At 41.5% G+C, this 10,945-nt stretch overlaps 1 protein-coding gene across 1 annotated transcript; it reads left to right on the forward strand.

The window, feature by feature from the left end:
- Positions 1 to 1,667: 1,667 nt before the first annotated feature.
- LOC124137826 (sulfotransferase 1B1-like) lies at positions 1,668 to 10,117 on the forward strand. The gene is made up of 6 exons (XM_046504294.2): positions 1,668 to 1,753; positions 4,826 to 5,006; positions 6,108 to 6,428; positions 6,872 to 6,975; positions 7,977 to 8,139; positions 9,491 to 10,117. The coding sequence occupies exons 2-6, from the start codon at positions 4,829 to 4,831 to the stop codon at positions 9,604 to 9,606; spliced, it is 882 nt and encodes a 293-aa protein (XP_046360250.2). The 5' UTR covers positions 1,668 to 1,753; positions 4,826 to 4,828; the 3' UTR covers positions 9,607 to 10,117.
- The last annotated feature ends 828 nt before the right edge of the window (positions 10,118 to 10,945 follow it).

A 10,945-nucleotide genomic window follows, 5' to 3' on the forward strand; every position in this document is an offset into this window, starting at 1 on the left:
GGGGTAGAATAGGTCTTCAGCTACCCATGCTTGCCGTAAAAGGCGACTTACGGGATCGGGTGGGCAGGCTCGCAGACTTGGTTGATGCATGTCATCGTATCCTAATTGCGTGGATCGATGTTCATGATGTCAATCACTGGATTGTTTGGTCCAACGTGATTATTTACAGACCGCCGTGAAACAGCTGGAATATTGCGGTGTGCGGCGTTAACAACAAACAAACAAACGAATCATACGGCAGCTTCGTTCTGCATACAAGTTTTCACATGCTACATTTTACTAAATATATTGTTTAAGAAATGAACATATATTGAAGTTGTTTTCGCACTACATACGAATTGTGTACAAATTAGCGAACGGCACACTGGTCGAAATCGTCAAGTTGGGATTTGATAACAGGGCCATTTCGCGACTTGTTTGGGCCAATGAAACTAATCTCATCTTTGTCACGGGGATACCTTCTGTTCTGCTGCTCTTTAAGGTAGACGCAGGCAGACCAGTGGCAATGTTAGCTTTTGACAATGCTTGAGAGTTTTTTGTACAGTCTTTCTCCATGTAATTTATGACATTGTAGGCCAATTTTCGAGCTTGAGAATGTATGATTTGGTCATGCTTACCTAGCTTTGACATCTTTATTTGTTTGTAATCAACCTCTATCAAATGTCCCCGATTATGTTTCTAGGTTTGTCAGCACCATTCCCGTGCTCGTGGGTTTCACCGGAGTGTTAAACGTCTGAGACCTGCATCACTTCGAGCTTTCCTCCCACATTAAGCTGACAAGCTGTGATATAACTGGAATACTGTTAAAAGCGGCGTTAAACCCAACTCACTCACTCACTCACTCACTATCAAACGTCTTTAGAGAATTCTGGTATCGACTTGTCACGCCGATCTCTTAGGTCTTATGAGCAACACGTGTGTCCACAGGGACGAATGACCCGCATCTGCACGACGTGCGTACATACTCTCCTACATGTAACAAAACAAATATGTTTGCCCAAATTCTGAGCACCCATACTTGTCTCAAACGCGTTTTTTGAGTTGGTTCAACTTATCCTGGATTACCAGTTGTGTCAAAAACACGGTTTAACATGAAAGAAATTGTACATATTGTTTTAAACAATGCCAGTGTTGATTAAACACTTTGGGGCAATTACATTATTATAAAATATAATCTGATCAACAAACAATTTGCCGCCGTGTTGATGCAACGCATTAAATTTTGCTTGTTATCAATTTGTAACCATTAATGACTTAATATCACATATTTCTTAAAAAACGATGCAATGTGACGTGATATCACTTCAACCTAACCGCTAAAATGCACATATCGGTCTATTTCTTCCCATACGTGTAACATGAACCGATTTTTGAAATTTAATGGGCGAACCGTGATTCGAACCGACGATGATAGAAACTGGCGTGCCCAAGAGACAACTGTGCGCTGCGAATTGCCGCGACTGAGAAGACTGGGCCACCCTTGCCCCCATAACACATACAATCCGATGGATATCAACGTTTTATGTCACCGTTCTTTACAATCAGCAAATCAGCAATCAATATCTGATCGTACTCGGTGTCGTGTCACTTCATTCGTAATCTGAGAAGCTGCTAGATGTGTCATTCTTTTACAGGGAACAAAACGTCAGAACACCGGTTCGACTGTACACAATTAAGTTTCATATTTCTTTATAAAGGTGGTGCTGTCTGTACCACAAACTCGCAATCAAATCGGAACATCTACTGATCTCAGGTAAGTGGTAACTATGTACATGTGTCATCTTGATTCATTTGCACAATTTATTTGACTTCTAAACGAACGAAACTCCTTAACAGTCGGTCGGAGTCGTGGGGGTGAGGTGGGGTGGGGTGGGGTTGGGTGGGTTGATGTATCTACTGATTGGCATAAACCACATGTATGACGAGAGACACCAACTGCACTAGCTGCATGGTATACCAGCAGAAGATCAATGTGTTATATGGCATGTAGAGGTCTTTCTTTCAACTCGTGTATATAGGTCGGTGTAACACTGATCCAGTTAGGATTCAAAATGGCGCTGTTTGGATTGAGAAAGCATACACTCCGAAACGTTGTGTTCCTCGTAATAAAGAAGTTGACATCGATAAATTCTCTCTTATGTGTGTCACGTCTAAATGTCATTTAGAGACTTCTTATTATATCGTTTTGACTAGTTTCAACAACAACAATAAATATACTGTTATTGTTCATTCATCACTTGATTGTCTGGTATGATTCAATCACATTAAAATCAGATCTTAGTTCTCACTATCGTTAAACAAAGATCTGAGGACATCCCATTAAGGGTCACGTCAGAACGACCCTTCATCCAACCAATCACAGCGTCGCTTACCAGATCATGAAAGTGACAGTCGGAATGTTGTTTTCTAATCATGCAACCACGATATATTTAACACGGGGTATTCCGAACGACAGTTACAGGTTTTATGATTTTTATCCATACAATCTATGCCATCTATAAGCCATTCCAGAATGTTCTTCTTATCAGTTTTAAATTTTTTAATCGAGAATATGTCAAAATAAGTTTCGAAGCGTAGTCGCCAGTTTGAAACTAGTGTCGTAAAGCTCGAGAAAGCTGCCTTCTGATTGGCCAATGTCGATTTCTTGTCAGTCATTTCACTGGTCGGTCAAAGTTCGCGAAAGGTCGTTCTGACGTGACCCGTAATGGGATGTCCTCAGCTCTTTGTTTAGCGGTAGCGAAAACTAAGATCTGATTTTAATGACGTTGGGTTTGTTTACATGCCACCGTCACATGGCTGTAGTACTGCTGCGCGGCGTCAAGCAATAAATACTTAATTGGTTTATGCAAATTGTATAAATGGCGGGTGCTACCGTAGGACAGGACATGCTTACCCTTTTCGCGAACACCTGGTGTCATTTTCAGTGCTCAATTCATATACTTTCAATTGCTAATAGGTCTTCAGCAACCCATACTTGCCGTAAAAGGCTACTATGCTTGTCGTAAAAGGCGACTAACGAGATCGGGTGGTCAGGCTCGCCGACTTGGTTGATGCATGTCATTGATCCCAATTGCGTGGATCGATGCTCATGATATTAATCACTGGATTGTCTGGTCCAGACTCGATTATTTACAGACCGCCGTCACATAGCTGGAATATTGCTGAGTGCGTCGTTAAACAACAAACCAACAACCAACAACCAACAACCATAGCTACTTTGTCCTTTACGCCAAATGGAATCGGCGGATAATCTTGACTGGTTATTCTGTTGCATAGACAATGTAACTATTTGAAATGTTGATATTATCCTTCACTATTATCATAAATCATATTGGTCAATCTACACTTTTAAGACGTGGAGTGGCTTACTGGTGGGGCGAATATGCTCACCTTTTCGCGAACACCTGGTGGCATCACTATTTGATAGTGATTCATAACCACGTGCTCATGATATAGTCGAAATCGAACAATCGACTCTGCTTTTGGCTGCGATTTTTTATGAATATGGAAAAGTTTTGGAGTTTTTAATAAACGAATAAATACTATCTACGCTGCATTGTGCTGTCATTAGACAGCTGCATGTGCTCACATTATTAAGACCCGTGAAGATCCGGGGTAGAATAGGTCTTCAACAACCCATGCTTGCCGTAAAAGGCGACTATGCTTGTCGTAAAAGGCGACTAACGGGATCGGGTGGTCAGGCTCGCTGACTTGGTTGATGCACGGTCATCGATCCCAATTGCGTGGATCGATGCTCATGATATCAATCACTGGATTGTCTGGTCCAGACTCGATTATTTACAGACCGCTGTCATATAGCTGGAATATTGCTGAGTGCGGCGTTAAACCAAAAACCAACTAACCAATCACACTATTAAACATGCCTGCCTGAATGCATTTGCAAGCTCTTTATCAATCACGAGTTTTATCAAAACGTTTACAGTTGTCTTCAGAAAACACCACTGTTTATGACCAACATGTTTTACATCGCTGCGAATCATCCGTATATGTTTATACAGTCGAACATCGTTGTGTCGAATTCCGGTATTACAAAAACTCGGTTGTGTCGAACTGATTTTCCGTTCCTTCGATAGTTATTATTTGATCTGTGGTACATCGAATCGGATGTGTGGAATGTTCGGTTATTTTATACAACATTTACCTGATATGTTTTCTAGGAAATGTTGTTATTGTTATATTCTAGTATTAAAAGCTAACCTAATATTTTTTGCTGGTTAACTTGAATTGTTTTCAACAGTAATCTACTGTACAATATCGTTCATTTACGCTGTGAATTGATCCCAAGCGGTCTTCCTGGTGGGAAGAGGCAATTTACTGGATCGGGAAGTCAGGGTATGGGGGTAATTGTGTGTCATCGAACCCCGAGGAAGATCGTTGCTTTTAATATTAATCACTTGTTTGTCTCATCCTGACTCGATCTCTTACACAACGCACTCATCATATGTAATATGGCTGGAATATTGTTGAATACAGCGTTAAAGAACAAACAAATCAAGTAATCAGATGCATCGAACAATTGGATGAGACAAACTTATTCTCGGGATCATTTTAGTTCAACACACTAATGACCAACTGAACTGGGAAACACTTGCTTGCATATAAGTGGTCACGAAATGTTAAGCTTTAAGACACGTCAGAATTATAAGAATTCACGATTTCCCATAGATAGTCGACAATATGGGTCAGGTGACTCTGTGACATGGCCGAGTGTTTGCCTGTGAAACTTTATATACAGTAGTGTTTCATGAGACATCGCTAGACTTGAACTACACTACCGTGCATTAATAACCCCTCTCTGTGACAGTTGATGATGTCAATCGTAAAGATCCCGGACGCTGGCGGAGACAACATCACTTTCCTGGAAGTGGATGGTCATCTGTATCCAAATGCTCCCGTTGATTACCCCGTTGAAGTTGCTGTCAAAGGCATGCGCGACCTCCCCATCAGAGAGGATGACGTCTTTGTCTGCGCTTATCCTAAATGTGGTGAGCTGTCGAGAAATAGCTTCATTTAATATCCCTTGCTAAGATTTCTTTTTGAGGCAGGAGATTGTTTCAACCCTTCAAGACAAACAATTATGTGATAGGAGCAGTCACACATTCGTGTGAGTCGACATTTCAGTTTTAAGAGCATCTAGCAAATTCAATGAATATTTCTTGCCTGTGTAAAACTTGAAGGATTTTTTATCGTGTGTGACTATATAGTTCTTACAGCTATGATGACAGCCATTTGACTAACAATTAAAACCGAAACAAATAGTATTCATATCTGGACAATGGACTTAACAAATGTAGGATAATCAATGTGTCATTGTTCCTCCCTGACAGGGCGGTGTGGTAGCCTCATGGTTAACGCGTTCGCTCGTCACGCCTAGAGGATCGGGTTCGATCAACACATGGGTACAATGTGTAAAGTCCATTCTGGTGTTCCTCGCCGTGATAAAGCTGGAACATTGCCAAAAGCAGCGTAATATAATACTCACTTACTCATTCCTCCCCGAAACCGAATGCTGCCCTAACCTATGTTACATGATGACACATGTGCTGGGCACAAATTAACCATCAAAAATAGGAGTGATTTTACATCACTTTTTGCAATATTCCAGCCATATCACGCTGTATGGATGACTTTTCTTTCAGTATTTCAGTTCATTAACGGTTTGATGTGTTATGTGGCACTTTACCACTTTGGTGAAACCCACGAGCATTGGGTAGTGGTACTGCCAGCAGAAGGTTGGATCAGAACCAACGACCAGCGGATCCTGCCACATATACGGTTCGCGTATTCTAACACCAGACTACCTTCTGTGTATCAGTGTTCCTCCCCAACGTTTTATGTGCAATCATATATATATTTGATAAAACACGTACTGGGCGCAAATAACACCATCATAGTAGTGGGTTAGTGAGACGGTTTTATACTGCTGCTTAGCAATGTCCCAGTAATATCATGACAGCTGATACCAGGAAAGGGCTTCACTCATTGTACCCACATGTGGAATGGAACCCGGGTCTTGGCCTGACGTTCATGTTTGCACCTTGGCTACTACAACTTGCTTCAAAATATGAACTCGTGTGATATTTCAGGTACTCACTGGGTGTGGGAAATGGTCCGCCTTCTTCTGTCAGGCGACACAGAGACTGTTATAAACAAGGAGAGATTTATGTTAGAATTAACCGGAAATGACGTCCTAGAGAAGTTCCCGTCCCCGCGAATTTTAAACACGCATTGCCTTGTCGAGCAGCTGCCACGTGGTGTGTTTGAGAAGAAGTGCAAAATCATCTACATTCTTCGAAATCCCAAGGACATGGCAGTGTCGTTTTTCCACCACCACAAGAAACTGACCAAATGTTATGAATATCATGGGAAATGGGAAAATTATTTCCCTTTCCTGCTGGATGGGAAAGGTTAGAGCTAGTTGGAGTGAGTGAGTACGTGAATGTTGTTTTATGATACAGTCACCTAATTTTCCAGCTAGACAAACTGCTGACAAATAGTACGAACAGCGAAAACGTTCTTAGTCCCAAGATGAGTTTTGTTAGGAAATAGTCTATTTTTGTAACTATCGTAGCAATAACGTATCGTAGAAATCCCCCGTGGAGTCATTAGGAAACACCCACAAATTGGTTCTGTCAGAGGTGCGACAGGTATCGTAGCTTTGTACAATCTATGACAATTTTGAGAAAGTTTCGAAAAATGCATCTTCTAATATATCTTTGAACAAGGCGTAAACATACCATCTCAGCGAAGCTATGTTAACATGTATGTCAGCGTAGCGATTCGTGGTATTTCTCAAAATAGAATCGAGATAAAATACAACTATTAAAATATTACACTCTCCACAATTCAGTTGACTACGGCTCGTTTTTCACATACATGAAGGAATGGGCTGCCATTGGGACAACCCATCCCGACTTGCCAACCTTGACCCTGGTGTATGAAGATCTAAAAGAGGTAACAGTTAACTTCACCATTTGTATAGCATTGTGCGAAGTCTATTTGTGGTTATTTGATAGTGAATTTGAAATTGGATATGTTCATATAACACATCACCTGGATTTTTAAGACGCTTTGAAGTCGAGCCTTTTTGGCTTTCTGAATATTGGGAGACATGTTATATGTTTGTGCTTGATTCACTGACCGGAGTTATTATTTAAATTCATTAATCGAAAAGTAGTGTATATCAAGGTTAGATGAATATATATATTTGCCCTTTATTAATGTAATCTCCCGTGCAAAAACAACTAATTATTATGATTCCTGATCTGCAAACGATGAAAATGCATCAACACATTCTGTGGTTAACTGTGTTTTTAAATAGGTAATACGAATCGAAAAAGTTAATTAAACGTGAAATAATACCAGTAAATGTTTCCCATTTTGTTGCATAAACATACTACAGACAGCCTCAATACTTTATCTTGCATAATTCATATTGCCATCTTTTTCAGGATGTTTAGGGATATCCAAGTTCTCTGTTATTTATATGGGATGGTTTTACTTGAATCAAGGTTCATGCTAATCCACTTTGCTCCAGCTGGGTAATGAGCTGTGCCTATGCTCATTCGGGAGTTACGTCGCATGTGGTGGGCTGAACAACACTTGTTCCATTTACAGGAGGCTGAAGTTTCATTCCAAACCATGTTTGAAACCCATCCTTGGTGCCCCCGCCTCGACTTAGCAACAATATTCGCTAAATTCATCGGAAAACCGAAGAGATGAAGGTCTAAGACGTTTATCGGCATTATGAAACCCACCAGCACGGGTACGGTGTCACGACCCTACAAACCCTCCCAAATATGGGATTCGAACCAACGGTAATATGTTGCTCGCACGACCAAAGGGACGCAACTCTGCGCCCCTCTTTGGGTTGGATAAGAATGTTTCACGAAATTCAAAACGTTAAGGGTATGAATGTATTTTTGTGATATCAGCCAATATTTCATCTATTTCAGGATCCACTTTCCGGTATTAGAAAGTTAGCAAAGTTTCTGAATGCTGAGAAATCGGAGGAATTCTACCTACAAGTAAAAGAGTTGACGAGTTTCAACAAAATGAAGGAATCGAAAGGCAAATTCTTTGAAGAACCTGATGGCTCAGCTATTATGTACAGAAAAGGTGGGTACATTTGCCAGCACTTGGGCTTCTAATTTATGTAATGGTATTAATTGATAGGAAAAACAGTATTGAGTGGTGTCAAGGATCCACCAGTTAATCAAGGACGGCGGAGTCAAGATGCAGCCCACAAACGTGGACATTCTCCCTTTGCAACTTGCGCCATCTGTGGCATGCAAGATTATGACAAGGTCTATAAAAGTGCAGGCTTTTCGTTCGCCTGTCTTCTTTATCTGGGCGATTACACAGCAGTCAACACATACCGCGACTGGGTGAAGCAGAAAGAAACAACGCCATCGGTTGCTTGGAAACGAGTGAAGCCAGCTCAGCAGAAGCCAGGGCGATTTATGTCTCCCCGCGCACCATTGCAAGACTTTGGAAACGTTACCAATAAGGGAGAACGCATGGCTTTCCCAGAACTGGTAGACTGCTCAGGATGACCACCTAGGTTCGTTATCTATGATAAAGGACCACCAATCTCTACAGGTCATCCATACCGGTTTGCTTACGACGTCAGAAACTGCCTACATGAGACAGGTATTTGAGCCAGGCGGTCTGTTCAAGGTGTCATTTTGACGTATCAACATCGTCATCTACGACGTCATTGGTGTCTTGTTCATGTGAGTATGGCCTCACCTGCGATGGAGAACTGTAGTTTAGCGACGAGTCACCTTTTTCGCCTTGTCATACAGATGCAAGATGTCGGTTGTATAGACGTTGACGTGAACGCCGACGCCGTATTCCAGCAAGATAATGCCAGACCACAAACATCACAACGGTATACGTAACAACATTCAAGTCCCACCCTTGAGCTCTGGAACACCAGGTTGGAACATCATGGAACATTTATGGGATGAGTTGGAAAGACGGATGCAACAGCGTCATCCACAGACTCTGTCACAGCGGGTACCACAGGCCCAGTGGGCCATCATTCCTCAAGGTCCGAATCGTACCCTCATTGCTTTCATGGTCATTAGATGTCTTTGACTCCCAGGGTGGGCACATACGATACTTTCTGCAGATGGCCTTGGTCGTTGATATTTGACATGTCATGTCTACATCGGCGACTTATGTCAACTGTAGTAGCATGTGTCATATGTGAACATTCGGCTGCTTTCCGTTCATCCATTACATGAATCCATACCTTTGCATTTGCGGTTGTTGTTTTTTTGATGGACTAAAAGAACGTACTAACAATTTTCGAAGCTCGTTATTGTTGATGGACTCTATGGCATTTAGAAGTTGCTAGAATATGAAGACACGCAAATGTGCTTGTAAAGTTTCGGATTAATCAGCAAAATGTACAAACATATATTTATTCAGTGAGCTTCTGTTACCTTTTTCCGTGTTTCAGGTGAAGTTGGCGACTGGAAAAATTATTTCACTGTGGCCCAGAATGAGATATTTGACAGAAGATACAAGGAACACATGGCTGATTGTGAAATAAACTTTAGATACACGCTGCAGTAAGAATCGAAGATGAAGGTGTCCAATGGGTAATATATGCCCATGTATCGTCACGAGAACAAGAAACAAATTACTACAGAACTGATATTATATTTACTATGCAAGGCTATACTTTAAATCTAATACTTACTGAATTTTGTTTAGAATTCTATTTTACATAATCTGGTGCTTCTGTGTAGGTGCGTGTGTGTATACAGTGAATAGTCTTTCATATATGTGTATCCAAGTTTAAGACTGTGACGTTAAACGACATTTATATACTGACTGATTCCATTTCGACATAAATGACCCTGGTTTAGAAAGTTATGAAAATTATATCTCACTTCCCGAAATATGCGCATGTTCATGTCCGTTTCACTATCTAGATGATTTTTGAAAATCATGACAAACACATCACTTGCCCGAAATATTTAATATCTTGAAGGGTTATGGAAAGCAATAAACAACATTCGTTTGTGCTCCTATACCGCTGAACATTATCATTAAATTGTAAATAAAAGCGACAAATCCCTTTCGTAATCGTAGGTAATCTCTGCTGAAGTCCATTGTAAGGGGGGGCACGGGTGGCCCAGTCGTCCAAGGCGCCGCGATTCGCTGTGCAGAGTTGCGTCCCTTGGGCACGCCAGAAACTATGATTGTGCATCTTCCCGAGGCAAGAGAGTTAACTGACTTTAAAAGTCCAGTTTCCACCCTTGCCGAACTAGGCTGGAATTCCTGGGCTCGATCGTAGCGCCACCAGTGGCTATTACGAGTTATGTCCCTTCTATGCCTCTCCTATTGACCAATCAGATTCCACCTCTCGTATCACTTGCATTTGCTTCAAACAAAACTGCGGCGCCCAGTCAAGACGATCTGATCGATAATCAAGATCTATATATTGTGATAAAACGTGTCTTACATCGCGAAGTGCATCAAATCACGTGAGCACCTTGATTAAAAACATGAAAAGATTTGGAAAATATCTGCTGACAACGAGTTGGATTGGACTATGCATAGACTCGTTAGTCCAGCCAAAATGTAACTCCATAATACCAGCCTAGTTCGGTAAGGGTGGAAACTGGACTTTTATAGTCAGTTAACTCACTTGCCTCGGGAAGATGATGATTGTGGGTTCGAATCCCGGTTCGCCCCGATTATATTTCTAGGTTTGTCAGCACCATACCCGTGCTCATGGGTTTCACCGAAGTGGTAAACGTCAGAGACCTGCATCACTTCGGCTTTCCTCCCACATTAAGCTGACACGCCGTGATATGACTGGAATACTGTTAAAAGCGGCGTTCAACCCAACTCATTCACTCACTCACTCCATTGTAAGATTCCGACTATACCATGAGCATGTATC

This window comes from Haliotis rufescens, unplaced genomic scaffold (genome assembly GCF_023055435.1).
Source record: "Haliotis rufescens isolate VD_foot unplaced genomic scaffold, xgHalRufe1.0.p SCAF_57, whole genome shotgun sequence".
In the NCBI taxonomy this organism is placed as follows: domain Eukaryota; kingdom Metazoa; phylum Mollusca; class Gastropoda; order Lepetellida; family Haliotidae; genus Haliotis; species Haliotis rufescens.